The sequence below is a fragment of the Anguilla rostrata genome, chromosome 9 (assembly GCF_018555375.3).
Source record: "Anguilla rostrata isolate EN2019 chromosome 9, ASM1855537v3, whole genome shotgun sequence".
In the NCBI taxonomy this organism is placed as follows: Eukaryota; Metazoa; Chordata; class Actinopteri; order Anguilliformes; family Anguillidae; genus Anguilla; species Anguilla rostrata.
Window position 1 is genome coordinate 37,355,560 of NC_057941.1, and position 23,707 is coordinate 37,379,266.

Below are 23,707 nucleotides of genomic sequence, written 5' to 3' on the forward strand. Positions count from 1 at the left end.
ACAATGTTTATTGTTCACGAGATACATAATTGCACGCGCCACAGCGAATCCCGCGGATTCCTATCTGCAGTGAAGACGTTCATACCGGGCAAAAGGTGGATAAAGAACGTCTGTGGAAACTGATCATCACTAATTCTATCCCTGGTCTGCTACAGCATTTTAACCCGGCTCGGCAGTGTAAAGACGGCTTTAGAAAGACGTTATGTCTACACTGCGCGACCACCATTTAAAAAGCAAGACAGTACTAGGGAGATGAATTTGATTGACTTATGGTTTCATGCAGTTTTATTAAATAATGTAATGACAAAAATTGTGCTAATTGTATGGTATGAAACGAGAAGGAACTATTTGTTCTTGATAGAATCATTGTTTTCATAGAATTAACGACCAGAGGTTTTTGCTTAACAACGGTGCAAATAGAACTACCAGCCAGAGTTTTGCTTGACAACGGTAAAATAATATGCCCAAACGCCCGTGGAAGAATTTCACTTTCAGCGGATTAAATTGATAAATAAATATAGAAGTAACCATATATAATCATCTCCCTAGCACTGTCTTGTTTTTTTAAATGGCGCGATTACGCAGTGTATACGTAGGGTTTTTCCAAGACCCTCTGAACATGCCAGCTAGCTTTATGATTCGCCGTCACTCGTCACCGCATACCGTGAGTAAAACACTGAGATCTCAAGTTTTGATGAAGGGATAATTTAGCTCTGAATATATGTCGCTCAACTAGTTGCCATGATGTTATAGCACGTACACAATACTCTGTCTCTGCTCATACTACAGAAACTGCTCACTCTGTTCAGCACAAAGTTGACTTTGCATTGGCGGCAACAACACTTCACAATTTCTGCAGGAATTGTCTAGTTTAGAAATAGTGAGCCTGCATTCAATAAAGATGTGTGGTTTCAATGCATTAATCTAATTGACTGCTTTGTAGTAAATTCAATTATTTAATCTTTAAACCTGATATAGAGCTTGCTTTGACTTGTTAGTTGATTCAAACAGTTTTCTGTGGACTAACCTATTAATGAATTTGGCGATTTTATTGATAATTCTAATTATAAACATGATTATTAAATTAACTCAAGTTAAATATATTTTACATGAAGTTAAGTGAGGGGTTCTAGCATGCAATATTGCTTGTGTTCAGTATTCAGAGTGCTGAACATTTTAACAAGGGCATTGACTGTTGGAACCGCTGGATTCAGAAAAGAAACATTTTTAATTAATCCTTGCTTATCCCACAATATAATGAAAATTCTGTACTTCAATTGCATTTTTCCACAAGAAACTCTAATGACAGTTTAACTGCATCCATATTTTTCATCCTTATTTTTTTGCATATCCATAACAGCTGAGTTCAGCATTCTGGAGCACTCAGATTAACGCACTCACAGACGTGCACACACACATGCTCCCAGATAAAGATAGGGGCTTCATATGAGCTAACTCCCATTACTGCAGCTACAAATCTGAATCTGGAGATTGTCTTAGTAAAATCCAATATTGAAGAATCTTTCCGCATGTATAAGATCCCACAGACAGCATACCAACTACACCAATAATTTTTACACAGATAAATCCCAAATACCAATCATGAAAGTCAGTTCACAGACATTGAAATTCAGTTCTAATGACAAGGACTCACCTCACTACTCTGAATGCTACTCTGAATGTGCTTTTAATATTCCACAATTAATCCTTTAAATCCTGAAGACAAGCAGGAAGTTCCATAGTCTGGGTTTGGAACATGGGTTGTAAAAAAAAACAACCAAAGGGGTCTCCAGGGAGTCCCCTCCACTAAGAATTATGCCATCCCTCACCTCACCTAGTCCTAATAGGACTGGCTACCATCCAAGTGTGCACACAGGTGTGTCTTTGTGTCTCACCTTTGCTGGCCATTCTGGCTGCTTTCGTAGCAAGTCTCCTGTCTCTGCTACCCTGCTCTTAGAGCTGTTTTTGGACTCTACCGCTCCGTCAGCAGTAAAGACTCCAGCTGGTGTAATTATATCTGCCAAATTGTACACGCCCCCATTCAAGCATGCACTTACTCTCACTCACTCACAGTCTTCCCCCCACAACCCACCTCTTAGTAGGTATGTGCGTACATTAAGACTCTGGGAACTTGAGATCCCAGCAAGTGCTGGTGCAGACTGACAGTTCTGCACACTACTGTGAGAGACATTCTTCATGTAACTGACCCATACACCAACTAGTGGTATCATTACTTTGGAGACTGCCCAGCAGGGTTAGACAGGGTCTGGGGTGCAGCACTAGGCCCCTGGTTACTACAGAGAGCCTGAGTATAATATCTGCACCATGAGAGTGCACACCCTTAATCAAGCCAGGAAATGGCATTTCTCACTATTTGGTCAAAATATACATCATCTAATACCATTAGTGTGCCTGAAACCTCCTGTAAACAAGAAACTATCAGTTGTTAATGCAGCATCATAAATTCTCAAACTTCAAAATCGTAGAACATAAGCTCTAACATGCATTTTTTTTACCAAGCCAAATGATTAATTTATAAGAAAATATAGAGCTAATGGACCTGCTAATTCCTTTAGCTTCAAACCTAATATTGGTTGGCAAAGGTCATAACTTGTATTTGTATGGAAGAAATTTAAATGTTAGCTAGTGATGACCTGCACAGATGCATTTCCACTAGGCCTCAGACAGATAGTATGATTAACAGCTGGTAGCTTGCTACTTTTCACAAGTGTAGCTACTGTTTTTTGCATCGCACTGACATGTCTGACATGTGAACATTCTATAGAATAGAACTGGCCAATTTGTGTAATTTTATTAGTGATCGTAGGGGACCGCAGCCTTAATGGTCCTACCAATTGTTTTTTTACCCATCCAAACAGAAGTTATAAGCCTTTAACTCCATACCCAGGAGAAAAAAATGAAATGAAATAATAAAAATAATAATAATTATTATTACTGTTATTATTAATATACCTGCAAGCAGTGATGTGTGAGGCCAAGAACCATGGGTGAACCGCAGAGCATTGAGTGCAATTTGTATCTTTCTGAAGTGTCTGCAAAAATATAGTCTTGCAACATTTTAGTTGCCTGCATATCATAGTTGTGCATGCTTCAATGGGAGAGGGAGACATAAAGTGTGAAAGGTTCAGTCCTTTCTTCTTCCAGCCGTGGAAAATGCACAGATATGATCCTCATGTTCGTGGAGGACCAGGTCATTTGCCCCTCAGGAGAAAATGTACCCCTTTGCATTGTTAATTTTTCCCCCATTGTCTGCTGTCTCCTTGCCTTTCTGCCTGTCCTCTTCTAACCCACAAGTGGTCATGTAATGTGAAATGCAAGTAAAGCACGCTACCCCAAAATGAGAAATATATGCTATGGATTATAACTGATATGTTCCCTGGATTCAAACAGTTGATTACGCTACACACACAACTTAATGCATGTACAATGAGTCACTAGTGCAGAGTCCTGCATGCACTTCATTACAGTCTTTGTGCATGCACTGCAGCTGTTGCCTGCATTTAGTCCAACTTACAACGTTGACGATTATTGAGAATACTTCCCTTCCCCAGGTTGGTTTAAAATGTAGAAGTGAAGTTGTAATAGTGGTGCTATCAATAATGTATTCAATTAGCTTTATATAATCAGGATCATAATATGACCCGCTGCCCAACAAAGCTGTCCTGATAGGAAAATTGTTTAGTCCTTATGCATAGTATGTATTTTCATGTTTACAAAATGTGACCTGCATAGAAAGTGGCAGCAAGTCATCTTACAGTTTTTAGAGTAATTTATACAGTTGCAGCATATGATGCATGCTTTCCATGGAAATAACATAATTTCCCAGAAGTTAACTGTGAGCAGGTTAATTGAGAAACAATGTAATTTCCATGGTAAGCATGCATCATATGCTGTAACTGCACAAATTACTGCAAAGATTGTAAGATGAGTTTTTGAGGTGAAAAAGACCCCTGACCCCTGGAATACATCAATATAATAATAAAAAATAGTCAACAATATTGCCTTTTGTATATGCAGTAGACAATGACATTGCATGAAATACTGCCATGTAAAAATGATCACTTATTTTACAGATATATATGTAATGTCATAGTCTAATGAATATACAAATGGCAATAATGTAGTTTTTTAAATGATGGATGAAACCATTTACAAGGCCATTATGCTTGTAGAAAACAATATAGCTGTGTATGTGTGGGGAGGGGGGGGGGGTGTTTATGGCCTGCTGTCAGCTCCGTTGTTGTGATTGTGGGGGCAAGGAGAGGAAGTAAAAGAGAAGGAATGCAGTCTGTGTATTTGAACTAATTTCTATCAGTGAAGTAATTGTTGTTCAGCCAAAATGTATCATAGCAACCTATACTTCGTCAGGACTGCAAACCTTATCCAAATATCTTGCATACCAAATTTGGTGTTTATTGCATGTAAGGGCACATCTGCAATAATTATTTGAATTTTGCAATTTTTAAGTGGTTCTGTAGTGCAACCATGGGTCGTAAGTGCACAAAATATGATCTACATCATTTACATGGGTCCGTTTACAAGTTGTATTTTTCCTAAATTTGAACATTGGCTGGATTTAAAGGAGGTGTGGTAAAATATCTTTTGTACAATTTTTGCATATTCATATTTGATTATCATTAAGAATTTAGCATTGAGGGGGATATACTTCTCAGGACTGTTGGAGGGAAGCTTCCTGAGGGTTCCAGTGAAATTTCATACAATTTGGCCTTATGGAGCCTATGCAAATTAGTATTTTGCAAAAAGTACCCCCCACAGGCTCTAATGTATTGCAACACTGTGAGGCTGTGTTGCAATACATTATTGTCTATCATTCCCTGAAGTATTGTCAAAATCGGCATAAGTTTGTGGCCATACACATATTTTGGGTGTGGTCAGCCATTTCTGTCTAAATGGAAAGTACATTCCGGCTGACTTTTTTTTTCAAAATTCCCTTCACAAATTATCACAGGGACATGCTGTAGATCAAACATGCCAAATATGGTCAGAATTGGACAAACATTCTAGAAGAGGTATGAAAAAGTTTGTTTTTCCAAGAATTCAAAATGGCAGAAAATCGTTAAGTCAGACACTAGAGGTTCTAGGACATCATTTGTTAAGATAAGGTTGTAGGAAAAGAATTGGTGGATGTCCTGAGTGCCAGTGGCATGTGTGTCATGCATGAATAAATTGGCAGCAATGCCAAATGTGCCTGCCAAATTGCATGAGTTTTTGAGCATGAGCAACAGGTGAAAATTTGGGGAGAAGCAGTAGAAAAATAATAATAACTAGACAATTCCTGCAGAAATTGTGAAGTGTGGTTGCCGCCAACGCAAAGTCGAATTTGTGCTGAACAGAGTGAACAGTTTCTGTAGTATAAGCAGAGGCAGAGTATTGTGTACATGCTATAACATCACGGCCATGACTTGATTTGCGACACATATATTCAGAGCTAAATTATCCCTTCATCAAAACGTGAGATCTCAGTGTTTCACTCACGGTATGCGTTGACGAGTGACGGCGAATCATGAAGCTAGCTGGCATGTTCAGAGGGTCTTGGAAAAACCCTACGTATAAACTGCGTGATCGCACCATTTTAAAAAGCAAGACAGGGCTAGGGAGATTAATTTGATTGACTTATAGTTTTGCGTGAATTTCAGCTCATTTTTACCACACAACTAAAAACATTTAATTGGGCTGTAATTCAGAGTCTAATCTGTTATCTCTGAGACCAACTCATAGACAGAGTAGCCTATTACGTGTTAGCCGAGCCAAATTTCCAAGAACGAAAATGAGGCGAGAAATATGTTAAAATAGTTGCATTTTTACTCTTTTTAAATACAGCTTCTGTGAATAAGTATCGGCTGGTAGCCAGTACTACTAGCTTCTGTTGCAGCAAGGGGTGCATCAACAACATACAAGTGGAGTTGTGTACTTTAGCAAACGGGTTGGGGTGAGAAAGCGTTGCTTTCGCTGCTACAACAGACTGAATGCATAATGCAGCTCTAATGAGACCAAAGTTTCCAATACGCTGCAATATTAAACAGTGTTACAAAAGGAAAATTTGACATATTATACATAGTTAGAAAGCTTATTCTATCACCTGTTGGATCGATGAAGTGTAGATCAAGCCAGTTTGTACTACAAAGTTAGAGAACACCCAAAGCAACATGTGTGGTATTACAAGCTGACGTCTTTTTCTGGAGTAAGACCGGACCAGAAGCTGCTACACACGTTTTGTTGACGGCGTTGTTGCCCTTTTTAGTACAGTCTGGCTTGTTTGAGAATTAATTTATTCAATAGGTGAGAGCATAAGCTTTCTAACCAGGTATAACACGTCTAATTTTGGTTTTGGAATATCGTTTTATAGGTCAACCGAAGGTTTTTTCATCGTCGCATTCAATGCATGCACTCTTTTTTAGCACTAGCAAAGACGCTTCACCTGACAAAACGTTGTCAACGATTTTGTGTAATATCTTGTGAAATACTATTATTATTGAGGAAATCTGGGTATGCCTAAGCCATATGTTTGTTGATATACCTAGCTGACAGCGTTTTCATTTGTAATTTTTCATTTGGAATACCGTTTAAAACGTGTTCACTTCCGCATTCAGCTATATCCATTCTGGTGGCTAAGTCGCCAGGAAACCTCGTTTGAACAACACAATCCGTGCATGTACGTCTTCGTCAAGGTTTTATCTACATTGTGGTATAAATCATTTGAAATTTACGAATGTGTGTTTTCTGTAATTACGATGAAAATGGAGATATGCACCGCATCTGGATTCTAAATTTCCCGTAGATAAAGCCGGTTAAAACCTACTGCATCACCGACCAATGCTGTAACTTCATCACTCACATATGAATGATGTCACATTCCCCATTCATTGTCTATGGGAAAAAATTTCCCATAAAAAGTCATATTTCTCAAAAACCGTGCAGCGAAACTTTCCACAAAGTAATAGCACACGATTCCCAAAGAAGCCGCTCAATTTGACATATTGCACGTGTATGTGGTGTGAAAACTCTGGGAGGAGTAGCGGTCCAAAAAATTGGTGGAAAGAAAGAAATAATAATATGTGAGATAATAGTAGTGTGATTGCCTAAGGCAACCACACTAATGAAAGCCGCAAGCGACGTTGGGAGGGGTCCAAGCATTGGCACAACTGCGCCCCCTATGGAGCGGTTTTTAAATGGTTTTGTCCTCATGATCATATACCTTCACCCAACATATTGGCATTGCCATGGATGTCTCCTAGCCGCTAGGCGTAAAGGCCTTTACTATGCCCTAACACTAAAGGCTGTTTTATACTTCTGCATAGTACACGTAAAAATGGGTCTGTGTAGGGGTTGTGCGCAATGTGCCGCATGTGCGACGGTTGCAGACCGCGTTGAAGACGCAGACCTCCTCAAGAAATTAAAAGTGAGTAGTTAGTAACCAGTGCCCGCATACGCCGTAAAGAAGATGATTGGTTGACTGCTGACATGAGGTCACTGGCATACAGCTTTGACTAATAGGTTATAACAGTTGATTCATAAAACCGATAGGCAATGTTAAATATGCAACTATAAGCGCTTTTGTCAGGTGAATGTCTTTGTTGCAACAAGTTACATTAAGCTGAGCATTTTTGTGGTCATTGGTGCAGTATTTAGCAGGTTTAGAAATACAAATGAAGGTGTTGTCGTTTGAACTATAACGGTCAGTAACAAAATCTAATTACGTGGCCTGTGCAACCTGTGCAATATGCTGCCCAAATGATTTGGCCCTTTGCGTGTGCCGCACACAACGGAAACTATGCAGACTATACAAAAGTAAAAAAACAGCATTTAGATGGTCCGGTGTGTATGTAGAGCTGCAGCGCATCCGCACTGCAACTAAAATAGGCATCACACACATATTCCAATCCATTGCTCAGCTTAGCAGGAGAATGCACATTTCAGAGCGCCCAGACAGATAGAATAATAACACATAAATACACATTTCAAATAATAAATACGACATTGAGAAAAAACGAAACAAAAGACGAAATATCAACTTGCGACCTGCGTGCTGCGCGCAGAGTAGCCTAGCCTACCGTATTATTTATTTAGACATTGGCAGATAAGAAGATTTTCAGTTACGCTGACCTATGAAACGCTATTCCAAAAGCAAAATCAGACATGTTATACATCGTTAGAAAGCTTATACTCTCACCTACTGAATAAATGAATTGTAGCCTAAATCAAGCCAAATTGTACTAAGAAGGGCGACAAAGCTGTAAGCAACAGGTGTGGTATTACGCACAGCTATTTTTGAAGGTAGCCGACCCAGGCGTCACAAATGCGCATATATTTCACAAACGGATTGTCCAAGACAATATATGACCACTCAGTCACAAAAGGGACATCTCTACGCGTAAAACCAATGGTAAGATTGTATATTATTCAATGTTTAGTCCCAGATATGGACTGTAGAATGACATGGTATCATTTTAAAAAAACTTTGTCTCGTTTATTTTGTTATTCAGTGAGCAGCGTTTTCACTGCTGTATTGGCATATTTTAGGGCTAATGTCGGGTTTATCTTGTTGCTATGGAATATTACATTACAGGCATTTGGCAGACGCACTTATCCAGAGCGACGTACAACAAAGTGTATAATCATAATCAGGAACAAGTGTGTCGAAAACCCTAGAGAGACGTACCGTTCCAAGTGCAGGGAACAACCGCATAGTTCAACTTGGACCCTGTAGGTTAAACTGATTAACACTAACACAAACAAGAACAGCAACAACGCAGTTTATGCAAAAATACAAGCAATAGTTAAGACGAGTGCATTAACTAAGTCACCTACGAAACAGCTACCTAGTTACAACCCTAAGCTTACAGTCAATTTAGAGATTAATTAAGAATACAATTTCTTTCAGCATAATGACGGATTCAAAGACTAAACGAACTCACCCGATGTTGTCTTCAAATGAATCCATGGCAAAGAAAAGTAATGATTCATCCTCTCAAAAAGCTTGAACTAACATACTTTTAGTAGCAAAAAACGAAATATCAACTCGCCATCCCTGCTAGCTGCGTACTGCGCTCAGAGTACCGTATTATTTATTTAAGTAGTATTACTTACTACAGCATAAATTGCATCTTTTGTTTATATTCAATATTAGTAATTGCAGCGAGAAACTGCAGCTGTAGACAAGATAGTTTGTTATGTTATGGTAGCAACGGAATGAAGCAGACTATATATGAATTACTGTCATTGTGTTATTATACCAGCGTGTTTTCAAGCGTTTGGGCAGAAACTAAAATACTATCAATAAAATGGTTCAGCTATTTCACACCATAATGACAGAATCAAAGACTAAACGAACTCACCTGATACTGTCTTCAAATGGATCCATGCCAAAGAAAAGTAATTATTCATCCTCTCAAAAAGTTTTTACTAAAAAACTTTTAGTAGCCAAGCATGCACTCTGGCTGGTTTTGTCTTCCATTGCTTCCACGACATTCAGAGTCTCCCCTCACTGACAAAAACTAGACCCTACGGTGTAGGATTACTTGCGTCGCCATGGATGTCGCTTGCCATAAAGAAGTTTACTAGATGTCGTAACACTTAGATTTGGAGCTCCAGCTCTTCCGCTCCCAAACTAATAAACAAATCCAAATGGTGGGCAAACAATATGGCGGACATAGGTGGTCCCAATAGTAAAGTTTTAGAGCACATTCAGATGCATCGGTCGATAAAGTTCATGTTGAGATGACTTACGGTGTGGGAGTTATGACCTTTTAAACATGACCCTTTGTTATAGCGCCACCATCTGGCCGACATGGGTTATTTGTGGTGCCTGAGTAGTGGGGGGCCATAGGAACCCACCTACCAAATTTGGTTGCTCTAGGACTTATGGTTGTGGAGCCTCAGACATTTTAGCGGAGAAAGCTTCCACGCCCCAACGAAAAAGTCAAAATGGCGGGCAAACAATATGGCGGACATAGGTGCTCCCAATGGCAAAGATGTAGAGCACGTTCAGGTGCATAGGTCGTTGAAGTTTTGTGTTGATCTAACTAATGGTGTGGGAGTTATGGCCTTTTACGCATGACCCTTTGTTATAGCGCCACCATCTGGCCGACATAGGTGATTTTTAGTGCCTGAGTAGTGGGGGGGCCATAGGAACCTACCTGCCAAATTTGGTTGCTCTAGGACTTATGGTTGCTGAGCCTCAGACACTTTTAGCGGATAAAAATAATAAGAATAATAATAACTAGACAATTCCTGCAGAAATTGTGAAGTGTGGTTGCCGCTAATGCAAGGTCAACTTTGTGGTGAACAGAGTGAACCATGCTGAGTAGTTGGTTTACTGTTCTAAGGCAGTTGGTAGGGTGTTTTGGGTGGTGTCTAGGGTGTTCTAGGTGGTTGCTAGGGTGTTGCTAGGTGGTTGCTATGGGAATCTAGGCAGTTGCTAGGTTGTTGCTAGGTGGTTGCTATGGTGTTCTAGACGGTTGCTAGGGTGTTGCTAAGTGGTTGCTATGGACATCTAGGCCATTGCAAGGCTGTACTAGGTGGTTGCAATAGAGTGCTAAGTGGTTGCTAGGGTGTTCTTGGTGGTTGCTAGAGTGTTGATAGGTGGTTGCTAGGGTGTTCTAGGCAGTTGCTAGGTTGATGCTAGGTGGCTGCAAAGGAGTTCTAGGTGGATGCTATGGAGTTCTAGGCGGTTGCTCGGGTGTTCTAGGTGGTTGCTAGGGTGTTGCTAGGTGGTTGCTATGGAGTTCTAGTAGGTTGCTAGGATGTTGCTAGGTGGCTGCTAGGATGTGCTTGGTGGTTGCCAGGGTGTTGCTAGGTGGTTGCTATGGAATTCAAGGCTGTTGCTAGGGTGTTCTAGGTGGTTGCTATGGAGTTCTAGCGAGTTGCTAGGGTGTTGTAGGTGGTTGCTAGGGTGCTGCTAGGTGGTTGCTATGGTGTTCTAGGCAGTTGCTAGGGTGTTGCTAAGTGGTTGCTTTGGAGATCTCGGCCATTGCAAGGCTGCTATACGTGATTGCTAAGGTGTTGCTAGGTGGTTGCCATAGAGTTCTAAGCAGTTGCTAGGGTGTTGCTAGGTGGTTGCTATGGAGTTCTAAGCAGTTGCTAGGGTGTTGCTAGGTGGTTGCTATGGAGTTCCAGGCGGTTGCTAGGGTGTTGCTAGGTGGTTGCTATGGAGTTCCAGGCAGTTGCTAGGCTGTTTTATTTGGTTGTTAGGGTGTTGCTAGGTGGTTGCTAGGTATTTACTGAGTCCAATGACGCGATCCATAATTCTCTATTACAAACAGTTGAAAAGTTATGAAATATCAAACATCGACCAATCAGGAAAGGGGGCAAGGTTAATCTACACCAATGGACAAAGGACTCTCTAACAAGTCCAATGAGGCATCCCACAATTTGTGGGCAATTTTGCCCCATAGAGATGAATGTTAAATGTCCAAAAGCCAGAGAGAGACCAGAGCACTGCTGCTAGAAGACAGACCATTGTGACATCACAAGGGTGAGAAGACAGCATTGTAACACCACAAGGGTGAACGTTCCGCCATTCATTCTCTATGGGAAAAATGTCCCAAAAAAAGTCAAATTTCTCAAACACCGTCCACCCAAACTTTCCACAAAGTAATAAAACACCATTCCCGATCAAGCTGCTCGATTTGACATATTTCATGTGTATGTGGTGCAAAAACTCTGGGAGGAGTAGCAGTCCAAAAAATGGGTGGAAAGATAGAATAATAATAACATTGTGAAGTATGGTTGCCGACAATGCAAAGTCGACTTTCTGTTGAACAGAGGTGAACAATGCTAAGTAGTTGCTATGCTGCTGTAGGAGGTTGCAAGGGCGTTTTAGGTGTTGTCTAGGGTGTAGCTAGGTGGTTGCTATGGAGCTCTAGGCGGCTACAAAGATGTTGCTTGGTGGTTGCTATGGAGTTCCAGACGGTTGCTAGGGAATTGCTAGGTGGATGCTATGGTGTTCTAGGCAGTAGCTAGAGTGTTCTAGATGGCGGCAAGGGTGTCGCTAGGTGGTTGCTATGGAGTTTTAGGCGGTTGCAAGGGTCTTCTTGGTAGTTGCTAGGGTGCTGCTAGGTGGTTGCTAGGGAGTTCTAGGCAGTTGCGAGGGTATTGCTAGGTGATTGCTATGTTGTTCTAGGTGGTTGCTAGGGTGTTACAGGTTGTTGCAATGGAGTTATAGGTGGTTGATAGGGTGATTCTTGGTGGTGTCTAGGGTATTCTAGGAAGTTGCTAAGGTGTTGCTAGGTGGTTGCTATGGTGTTCCAGGTGGTTGGGAGAGTGGTGCTAGGTGGTTGCTATGAAGTTCTAGGTGGTTGCTAGGGCATTGCTAGGTGGTTGCTATGGAGTTATAGCCAGTTGCTAGCGTGTTGCTAGGCATTTGCTATGGTGTTCCAGGTGGTTGCTAGGGTGTTGCTAGGGTATTCTAGGTGGTTGCTAGGGTGTTGCTAGGTGGTTGCTATGGAGTTATAGGCGGTTGCTAGGGTGTTGCTAGGCAGTTGTTACGGTGTTCCAGGTGGTTGCTAGGATGTTGCTAGGTGGTTGCTATGGAGTTATAGGCGGTTGCTAGGGTGTTGCTAGGTGGTTTCTAGGAGGTTTATTTGGAGGTATAGGCGGTTGCTAGGGTGTTGCTAGGCAGTTGTTATGGTGTTCCAGGTGGTTGCTAGGGTGTTGCTAAGTGGTTGCTAGGGTATTCTAGGTGGTTGCTAGGGTGTTGCTAGGTGGATGCTATGGAGTTCTACGTGGTTACTATGGTGTTGCTAGGTGGTTGCTATGGAGTTATAGCCGGTTGCTAAGGTGTTGCTAGGCATTTGCTATTGAGTTATAGGCGGTTGCTAGGGTATTCTAGGAGGTTGCTAGGATGTTGCTAAGTGGTTGCTATGGAGTTATAGGCGGTTGCTAGGGTGTTGCTAGGCAGTTGTTATGTTGTTCCAGGTGGTTGCTAGGGTGTTGCTAGGTGGTTGCTATGCTGTTCCAGGTGGTTGCTAGGGTGTTGCTAGGTAGTTCTATGGAGTTCTAGGTGGTTTCATAGAATTCTAGGCGGTTGCTAGGGTGGTGATATGTGGTTGCTATGGAGTTATAGCCGGTTGCTAGGGTGTTGATAGGCATTTGCTATGGAGTAACAGGCGGTTGCTAGGTGGTTGTTATGGAGTTCTAGGTGGTTTCTATGGTGTTGCTTGGTGGTTGCTATAGAGTTATTGCCGGTTGCTAGGGTGTTGCTAGGCATTTGCTATGGTGTTCCAGGTGGTTGCTATTGTGTTGTTAGGTGGTTGCTATGGTGTTCCAGGTGGTTGCTAGGGTGTTGCTAGGGGGTTGCTAGGGTATTCTAAGTGGTTCCTAGGATGTTGCTAGTTGGTTGATATGGAGTTATAGGCAGTTGCTAGGGTGTTGCTAGGCAGTTGTTATGGTGTTCCAGATAGTTGCTAGGGTGTTGCTAGGTGATTGCTAGGGTATTCTAGGTGGTTGCTAGGGTGTTGCTAGGCATATGCTATGGAGTTATAGGCGGTTGCTAGGGTGTTGCTAGGGTATTCTAGGTGGTTGCTAGGATGTTGCTAGGGTATTCTAGGTGGTTGCTATGGTGTTGCTAGGTGGATTCTATGGTGTTCCAGGTGGTTGCTAGGGTGTTGCTAGGTGGTTACTATGGTGTTCCAGGTGGTTGCTAGGGTGTTGCTAGGTGGTTGCTATGGTGTTCCAGGTGGTTGCTAGGGTGTTGCTAGGGGGATGCTAGGGTATTCTATGTGGTTGCAAGGATGTTGCTAGGTGGTTGCTATGGAGTTATAGGCGGTTGCTAGGGTATTCTTGGTGGTTGCTAGGATGTTGCTAAGTGGTTGCTATGGAGTTATAGGTGGTTGCTAGGGTGTTGCTAGGCAGTTGTTATGGTGTTCCAGGTGGTTGGTAGGGTGTTGCTAAGTGGTTGCTAGGGTATTCTAGGTGGTTGCTAGGGTGTTGCTAGTTGGTTGCTGTGGAGTTCTAGGTGGTTGCTATGGTGTTGCTAGGTGGTTGCTATGGAGTTATAGCCGGTTGCTAAGGTGTTGCTAGGCATTTCCTATGGAGTTATATGTGGTTGCTAGGGTATTCTGGGTGGTTGCTAGGGTGTTGCTAGGTGGTTGCTATGGAGTTATAGGCGGTTGTTAGGGTGTTGCTAGGCAGTTGTTATGGTGTTCCAGGTTGTGGCTAGGGTGTTGCTAGGTGCTTGATATGGTGTTCCAGGTGGTTGCTAGGGTGTTGCTAGGTGGTTGCTAGGATGTTGCTAGGGTATTCTAGGTGGTTGCTAGGGTGTTGCTAGGTGAATTCTATGGTGTTCCAGGTGGTTGCTAGGGTGTTGCTAGGTGGTTGCTATGGAGTTCCAGGTGGTTGCTAGGGTGTTGCTAGGTGGTTACTATGGTGTTCCAGGTGGTTGCTAGGGTGTTGCTAGGTGGTTGCTATGGTGTTCCAGGTGGTTGCTAGGGTGTTGCTAGGGGGATGCTAGGGTATTCTATGTGGTTGCAAGGATGTTGCTAGGTGGTTGCTATGGAGTTATAGGCGGTTGCTAGGGTATTCTTGGTGGTTGCTAGGATGTTGCTAAGTGGTTGCTATGGAGTTATAGGTGGTTGCTAGGGTGTTGCTAGGCAGTTGTTATGGTGTTCCAGGTGGTTGGTAGGGTGTTGCTAAGTGGTTGCTAGGGTATTCTAGGTGGTTGCTAGGGTGTTGCTAGTTGGTTGCTGTGGAGTTCTAGGTGGTTGCTATGGTGTTGCTAGGTGGTTGCTATGGAGTTATAGCCGGTTGCTAAGGTGTTGCTAGGCATTTGCTATGGAGTTATATGCGGTTGCTAGGGTATTCTGGGTGGTTGCTAGGGTGTTGCTAGGTGGTTGCTATGGAGTTATAGGCGGTTGTTAGGGTGTTGCTAGGCAGTTGTTATGGTGTTCCAGGTTGTGGCTAGGGTGTTGCTAGGTGCTTGATATGGTGTTCCAGGTGGTTGCTAGGGTGTTGCTAGGTGGTTGCTATGGAGTTCTAGGTGGTTGCTAGGGCATTGTTAGGTGGTTGCTCGGGTATTCTAAGTGGTTGCTAGGATGTTGCTAGGTGGTTGCTATGGAGTTATAAGTGGTTGCTAGGGTTTTGCTAGGCAGTTGTTATGGTGTTCCAGGTGGTTGCTAGGGTGTTACTAGGTGGTTGATATGGAGTTATAGCCAGTTGCTAGGGTGTTGCTAGGCATTTGCTATGGAGTTATAGGCGGTTGCTAGGGTGTTGCTAGGTGGTTGCTATGGAGTTATAGCCAGTTGCTAGGGTGTTGCTAGGCATTTGCTATGGTGTTCCAGGTGGTTGCTAGTGTGTTGCTAGGGGGTTGCTAGGGGGTTGCCATGGAGTTCTTGGCGGTTGCTAGGACTTTACTGAGTCCAATGTCGCGACCCATAGTTCTCTATGACAAACGGTTCAAAAGTTATGAAATATCAAACATTGGCCAATCAGGAAGGGGGGCGAGGCTGATCTACACCAATGGACAAGGGACTCTCTACCATGGCCAATGAGGCATTGCACAATTTTTGGGCATTTTTTCCCTATAGAGATGAATGGCAGAATGTTCAAATCTAGAGAGAGACCAGAGTACTGCTGCTAGAAGACAGACCATTGTGACATCACAAGGGTGAGAAGACAGACCATTGTGACATCACAAAGGTGAACATTCCGCCATTCATTCTCTATGGGAAAAATTGCCCACAAAAATTCAAATTTTTCCAAAACCGTCCACTCAAACTTATTAGTAATAGCACACCATTCCCGATCAGGCCGCTGGATTTGACATATTGCACGTGTATGTAGCGCGAAAACTCTGGGAGGAGTAGCGGTCCAAAAAATGGGTGGAATAAATAAATAATAATAACTAGACAATTCCTGCAGAAATTGTGAAGTGTGGTTGCCGCCAACGCAAAGTCGACTTTGTGCTGAACGGAGCGAACAGTTTCTGTAGTATAAGCAGAGACAGAGTATGGTATATATGCTATAATATCATGGCAAGAGTCTATATGCAACACACATATTCAGAGCTAAATTAACCCTTCATCAATACTTGAGATCAGCGATTTACTCACGGTATGCTGTGACCAGTGACGGCGAATCATAAAGGTAGCTGGCCAGTTCAGAGGGTCTTGGGAAAATCTTATATCTACACTGCGCGACCGCACCATTTTAAAAAGCAAGACAGGGCTAGGGAGATTAATTTTATTGATTATTACATGTTAGCCGAGCCGAATTTCCAAGAACGAAAACGAGGGGCGAGAAATATGTGTAAAAATAGTTGCATTTCATTTTAAATACAGCTTCTGTGAATAAGTATCGGCTGGTAGCCAGTGGTAGTCAGCTAGCTTCTGTAGCATCAAGGGGTGAATCAACAACATGCAAGTGGAGTGGTGTACTTTAGCAAAAGCGTTGGGGTGAGAAAGCATTGCTTTCCCTGCTACAACAGGCTGAATGGTCTCATTAGAGCTGCATTAAGCAAAGTTGCCAGTGCGCTGGGATATTAAATGGTGTTACAAAATTAAATTCTATTCATTTTAAATACAGCTTCTGTGAATAAGTATCGGCTGGTAGCCAGTAGTACTAGCTTCTGTTGTAACGAGGTGTACATCAACAGACAAGCGGAGAAGTGTACTGTAGCGTTGGGGTGAGAAAATGTTGCTGTCACTGTTACAAAGAATGCGCAATGCATCTATAATGAGACGAACCTTCCGAATACGATGGGATATAGAACGGCATTACAGAAGTTAAATGTCACATATTATACATAGTTAGAAAGCTTATTCTATCTCCTGTTGGATCGATGAAGTGTAGATAAATAAATTTAGATGTACTAAAAAAACACAAGCCCATTGTATGAGGAAAGATATGTAGTTAGAGAGCACAGGCCCAGTGTATATGGGAAAGGAGTGTATCAATGAGCACCAGCTGTCTCCTCCCTAACGTATCATCCGGCTAGCAAAGGAAGAAAGATACAGGTGGACCAAGGTCGACCTAGGCAACAAAATGTGGGAAATAAATACAAATGTACTCAAAAAACACAAGCCCATTGTATGGGGAACCGGCAGCAGGGGAATGCTTCATACTAAATAGATACAATAAGAACAAACACGTAATACACACATAATTTCTGCCCTGCTGACTAACCTGTATAAAGGCGCATTTGTGAAACTAACGGAAGCTTCTGCCTTATTTGGAAAATGTGTTATCAGAATATGTGACTTATGATAGAAGGGGGAGGGTGAGTCAGGCGGGAGACGAGCACTAGGGAGGGGCTGATAAACAATGGTGTCCGAGAGTTGGGTGTCAGATAAAAATAATGATGTCAACAACATTACGTAATTAACAAAATTAAATGGGAAGTACTAGATTTAAGCTACACAACAGAAGGAGTTAGAAAAATGGATATAAGAGGCAGTTGGCCCGAGGGGAGGGTGTGTGTGTGCGTGCACATGGTGTGTGTTTTGGGAATGCTTGGAGAATGATCTGATGTATTGTCTTTACTTATGAGTGATTGATAATTGTACTGAACTGCGCAGATCAGCCCGGGTTATTTTATGTAATCTTTGATTTACTAACAATAAACCCAGTTGCATCAGACTCTGAGAAGTGTGCATCTTTTGAAGAAGCATTCAACAGTGTGGAGGAGAGCGACCTCGGCGTTTCTGGCCCAGGCCCGCTTCTCCTGCCCACAGCACTCAATGCAGTATGTGTGGTATTACAAGCTGACGTCTTTTTCTGGAGTAAGACCGGACCTGAAGCTGCTGCACACGTTTTGTTGACGGCGTTGTTGCACATTTTAGTAAAGTCTGGCTTGTTTGAAAATTCGTTTATTCAGTAGCTGAGAGCATAATCTTTCTAACCAGGTATAACAGCACGTCTGTTTTTGTTTTTTTAATATCGTTTTTTTAGGTCAACCGAAAGCTATGTCATCATGTCATAGAACGTATTCGCTCTTTGTTAGCACTAGCACGCAAATACGCAAAGTCTGGCTTGTTTGGAAATTCGTTTATTCAGTAGCTGAGAGCATAACCTTTCTAACCAGGTATAACAGCACGTCTATTTTTGGTTTTTTAATATCGTTTTTTTAGGTCAACCGAAAGTGCTCTCATTATCGCATTAAAGCCATTCACTGTTTGTTAGCACTAGCATTCTAAGACGCTGCATGTGACGAAACGTCGTCAACGAATTTGCGTAATATCTTGTGAAATACTATTATTATTGAGGACTTCTGGGTATGCCTAAGCCATATGTTTGTTGATATACCTAGCTGACAGCGTTTTCATTTGTAATTTTTCAGTTGGAATACCGTTTTACCCTTCACTTCCGCATTCAGCTATTCCTATCCTGGCAGCTGAGACCGTAGAGCTGACCGCATCACGTGTGCAAAGCCGACCAATGCTGTAACTTCACCGTTCGCATATGAATGACGTCACCTTCTCCATTCATTTCTATGGGGAAAAATTGGGCATACATTACATTACATTACATTACAGGCATTTAGCAGACGCTCTTATCCAGAGCGACTTACACAACTTTTTACATTGTATCCATTTATACAGCTGGATATATACTGAAGCAATGCAGGTTAAGTACCTTGCTCAAGGGTACAACGGCAGTGTCCTTACCCGGGAATCGAACCTACGACCTTTCGGTTACAAGCGCAGTTCCTTACCCACTGTGCCACACTCCGTCCTAGGCATAAAAATTCATAAACCAAAAACCGTGCAGCGAAACTTTCCACAAAGTAATAGCACACGATTCCCAAATAAGCCGGTCAATTTGACATATGGCACGTGTATGTGGTGCGAAAACTCTGGGAGGAGTAGCGGTCCAAAAAATGGGTGGAATAATAATAAATAAATAAAGAATTTGTGCGATAATAGTAGTGTGGTTGCCTTAAAGCAACCACACTAATAACTAGACAATTCCCCATAGTTCCCATAGTTCTCTATGACATACGGTTCAAAAGTTATGAAATATCAAACATTGGCCAATCAGGAAGGGGGGCAAGGCTGATCTCCACCAATGGACAAAGGACTCTCTACCATGTCCAATGAGGCATTGCACAATTTGTGGGCAATTTTTCCTCATAGAGATGAATGGCAGAATGTTCAAATCTAGAGAGAGACCAGAGTACTGCTGCTAGAAGACAGAGCATTGTGACATCACAAGGGTGAGAAGACAGAGCATTGTGACATCACAAGGCTGAACATTCTGCCATTCATTCCCTATGGGGAAAAATTGCCCAGAAAAATTCAAATTTTTCAAAAACCGTTCAACGAATCTTTCCACAAAGTAATAGCACACCAATTCCTGCAGAAATTGTGAAGTCTGGTTGCCGCCAACGCAAAGTCGACTTAGTGCTGAACGGAGTGAACAGTGGTAGGTAGTTGCTATGACGTCTGAGGCATTTGCTAGGGTGTTGCTAAGTGGTTCTATGGAGTTCTAGGTGGTTTCATGGAATTCTAGGCGGTCGCTAGGGTGGTGCTAGGTGGTTGTTACGGTGTTGCTAGGCAGTTGTTATGGTGTTCCAGGTGGTTGATAGGATGTTGCTAGGTGGTTGCTATGGAGTTATAGCCAGTTGCTAGGGTGTTGCTAGGCATTTGCTATGGAGTTATAGGCAGTTGCTAGGGTGTTGCTAGGGTATTCTAGGTGGTTGCTAGGATGTTGCTAGGTGGTTGCTATGGAGTTTTAGGCAGTTGCTATGGTGTTGCTAGGTGGTTGCTATGGTGTTCCAGGTGGTTGCTAGGGTGTTACTAGGTGGTTGCTATGGAGTTCTAGGCGGTTGCTATGGTGTTGCTAGGTGGTTGCTAGGGTGTTGCTATGGAGTTCTAGGCGGTTGCTATTGGGTTGCTAGGTGGTTGCTATAGAGTTATAGCCGGTTGCTAGGGTGTTGCTAGGTGGTTGCTATGGAGTTATAGGCAGTTGCTAGGGTGTTGCTAGGGTATTCTAGGTGGTTGCTAGGGTGTTGCTAGGCAGTTGTTATGGTGTTCCAGGTGGTTGCTAGAGTTTAATCTGTTACCTTAGATACGAACTCATAGACACAGGATAGCCTACTACGTGTTAGCTGGAGTTAGACCGGACCTGAAGCTGCTGCACACGTGCTGTTGACGGCGTTGTTCCAGTTTTCAGTACAGTCTGGCTTGTTTGAAAATTCGTTTATTCAGTAGCTGAGAGCATAAGCTTTCTAACCAGGTATAACAGCACGTCTATTTTTGTTTTTTTAATATCGTTTTTTTAGGTCAACCGAAAGCTATGTCATCATGTCATAGAACGTATTCGCTCTTTGTTAGCACTAGCATGCAAATACGCAAAGTCTGGCTTGTTTGAAAATTCGTTTATTCAGTAGCTGAGAGCATAAGCTTTCTAACCAGGTATAACAGCACGTCTATTTTTGTTTTTTTAATATCGTTTTTTTAGGTCAACCGAAAGCTATGTCATCATGTCATAGAACGTATTCGCTCTTTGTTAGCACTAGCATGCAAATACGCAAAGTCTGGCTTGTTTGAAAATTTGTTTATTCAGTAGCTGAGAGCATAAGCTTTCTAACCAGGTATAACAGCACGTATATTGTTGGTTTTTTAATATCGTTTTTTTTAGGTCAACCGAAAGTGCTCTCATTATCGCATTAAAGCCATTCACTGTTTGTTAGCACTAGCATTCTAAGACGCTGCATGTGAAGAAACGTCGTCAACGAATTAGCGTAATGTCTCGTGAAATACTATTATTATTGAGGACTTCTGGTTATGCCTAAGCCATATGTTTGTTGATATACCTAGCTGACAGCGTTTTCATTTGTAATTTTTCATTTTGAATATCGTTCTTTCACTTCCGCAATCAGCTATTTCCTATCCTGCCTGCTGAGACCGTAGAGCTGACCGCATCATGTGTGCAAAGCTGACCAATGCTGTAACTTCACCGTTCGCATATGAATGACGTCACCTTCTCCATTCATCTCTATGGGGAAAAATTGGGCATAAAAATTAATATTTCTCAAAAACCGTGCAGCGAAACTTTCCACAAAGTAATAGCACACGATTCCCAAAGAAGCCGGTCATTTTGACATATGGCACGTGTATGTGGTGTGAAAACTCTGGGAGGAGTAGCGGTCCAAAAAATGGGTGGAAAGAATAAAATATATGAATAATAATAATAATATGTGCGATAATAATAGTGTAGTTGCCTTAGGCAACCACAGTAATAATAGTAGTGTGATTGCCTAAGGCAACCACACTAATAAAGAATATGTGCAATAATAATAGTGTGTTTGCCTAAGGCAACCACACTAACTAGTCAATTCCTGCAGAAATTGTGAAGTGTGGTTGCCGCTAATGCAAAGTCGACTTTCTGCTGAACAGAGTGAACAGTGGTAGGTAGTTGCTATGATGTTTGAGGCAGTTGCTAGGGTATTGCTAGGTGGTTCTATGGAGTTCTAGGTGGTTTCATGGAATTTTAGGCGGTTGCTAGGGTGGTGCTAGGTGGTTGTTATGGAGTTAAAGGTGGTTGCTATGGAGCTCCAGGTGGTTGCTAGGGCATTGCTAGGTGGTTGTTAGGGTATTCTAGGTGGTTGCTAGGGTGTTGCTAGGTGGTTGCTAGGGTATTATAGGTGGTTGCTAGGATGTTGCTGGGTGGTTGCTATGGAGTTCTAGGCGGTTGCTAGGGTATTGCTAGGCAGTTGTTATGGTGTTCCAGGTGGTTGCTAGGGTATTCTAGGTGGTTGCTAGGGTGTTGCTAGGTGGATGCTATGGAGTTGTAGATGGTTACTATGGTGTTGCTAGGCATTTGCTATGGAGTTATTGGCGGTTGCTAGGGTGTTGCTTGGGTATTCTAGGTGGTTGCTAGGATGTTGCTAGGTGGTTGCTATGGAGTTATAGGCGGTTGCTAGGGTGTTGCTAGGCAGTTTTTATGGTGTTCCAGGTGGTTGCTAGGGTGTTGCTAGGTGGTTGCTAGGGTGTTGCTAGGCATTTGCTATGGTGTTCCAGGTAGTTGCTAGTGTGTTGTTAGGTGGTTGCTATGGAGTTCTAGGTGGTTGCTAGGGTGTTGCTAGAGGGTTGCTAGACTATTCTAAGTGGTTGCTAGGATGTTTCTAGGTGGTTGCTAGGATGTTGCTAGGTGGTTGCTATGGAGTTCTAGGCGGTTGCTAGGGTGTTTTTAGGCAGTTGTTATGGTGTTCCAGGTGGTTGCTATGGAGTTATAGCCAGTTGCTATGGTGTTGCTAGGCATTTGCTATGGAGTTATAGGCGGTTGCTAGGGTGTTGCTAGGCAGTTGTTATGGTGTTCCTGGTGGTTGCTAGGGTGTTGCTAGGTGGTTGCTATGGTGTTCCAGGTGGTTGCTATGGTGTTCCAGGTGGTTGCTAGGGTGTTGCTAGGTGGTTGCTATGGAGTTATAGTCGGTTGCTAGGGTGTTGCCAGGCATTTGCTATGGTGTTCCAGGTGGTTGCTAGTGTGTTGTTAGGTGGTTGCTATGGAGTTCTAGGTGGTTGCTAGGGTGTTGCTAGGGGGTTGCTATTGGAGTTATAGGCGGTTGCTAGGGTGTTGCTAGGCAGTTGTTATGGTGTTCCAGGTGGTTGCTAGGGTGTTGCTAGGTCATTGCTATGGTGTTCCAGGTGGTTGCTATGGAGTTATAGCTGGTTGTTAGGGTGTTGCTAGGCATTTGCTATGGTGTTCCAGGTGGTTGCTAGTGTGTTGCTAGGTGGTTGCTATGGAGTTCTAGGTGGTTGCTACGGTGTTGCTAGGCAGTTGTTATTGTGTTCCAGGTGGTTGCTAGGGTGTTGCTAGGTGGATGCTATGGATTTCTAGGTGGTTACTATGGTGTTGCTAGCTGGTTGCTATGGAGTTATAGCCGGTTGCTAGGGTATTGCTAGGCATTTGCTATGGAGTTATAGGCGGTTGCTAGGGTGTTGCTAGGCAGTTGTTATGGTGCTCCAGATTGTTGCTAGGGTGTTGCTAGGTGGTTGCTATGGTGTTCCAGGTGGTTGCTAGGGTGTTGCTAGGTGGTATCTCTGGAGTTCTAGGTGGTTGCTATGGAGTTATAGCCGGTTGCTAGGGTGTTGCTAGGCATTTGCTATGGTGTTCCAGGTTGTTGCTAGTGTGTTGTTAGGTGGTTGCTAGGGTGTTGCTAGGTCGTTGCTATGGAGTTCTAGGTGGTTGCTATGGTGTTGCTAGGTGGTTGCTATGGAGTTATAGCCGGTTGCTAGAGTGTTGCAAGGTGGTTGCTATGCAGTTCTAGGTGGTTGCTAGGGTGTTGCTAGGTGGTTGCTATGGAGTTCTAGGCAGTTGCTATGGTGTTACAGGTGGTTGCTAGTGTGTTGTTAGGTGTTTACTATGGAGTTCTAGGCAGTTGCTAGGGTGTTCTAGGTGGTTGCTAGGGTGTTGCTAGGTCGTTGCTATGGAGTTACAGGCGGTTGCTAGGATGTTGCTAGGGGGTTGCTATGGAGTTCTAGGCGGTTGCTAGGTCTTTACTGAGTCCAATTACGCGACCCATAGTTCTCTATGACAAACGGTTCAAAAGTTATGAAATATCAACCATCAGCCAATCAGGAAGGGGGGCAAGGCTGATCTCCACCAATGGACAAAGGACTCTCTACCATGTCCAATGAGGCATTGCACAATTTGTGGGCAATTTTTCCCCATAGAGATGAATGGCAGAATGTTCAAATCTAGAGAGAGACCAGAGTACTGCTGCTAGAAG

The 23,707-nt window shown here is 42.8% G+C and overlaps 1 protein-coding gene and 1 long non-coding RNA gene across 3 annotated transcripts in view; both read right to left on the minus strand.

The window, feature by feature from the left end:
* The window catches only part of rtn2b (reticulon 2b), a 138,454-nt gene extending 136,454 nt beyond the window's left edge, over positions 1 to 2,000 (minus strand). Inside the window, exon 1 of one of the 2 annotated variants that reach the window (XM_064352051.1) lies at positions 1,896 to 2,000. In XM_064352051.1, the coding sequence (XP_064208121.1) occupies positions 1,896 to 1,908 (13 nt within the window). In that variant the 5' untranslated portion in view covers positions 1,909 to 2,000. Of the gene's footprint in view, positions 1 to 1,654; positions 1,853 to 1,895 lie in introns of those variants that run through there. The other variant, XM_064352052.1, reaches the window with a different exon arrangement.
* Positions 2,001 to 6,611: 4,611 nt separating this feature from the next.
* On the minus strand, positions 6,612 to 18,703 carry LOC135263709 (uncharacterized). Its single transcript, XR_010332524.1, has 2 exons — positions 18,387 to 18,703; positions 6,612 to 6,837 (listed from the first exon to the last, which is right to left on the minus strand). It is a non-coding gene; the product is annotated as an uncharacterized LOC135263709 (long non-coding RNA).
* Between the last annotated feature and the right edge of the window lie 5,004 nt (positions 18,704 to 23,707).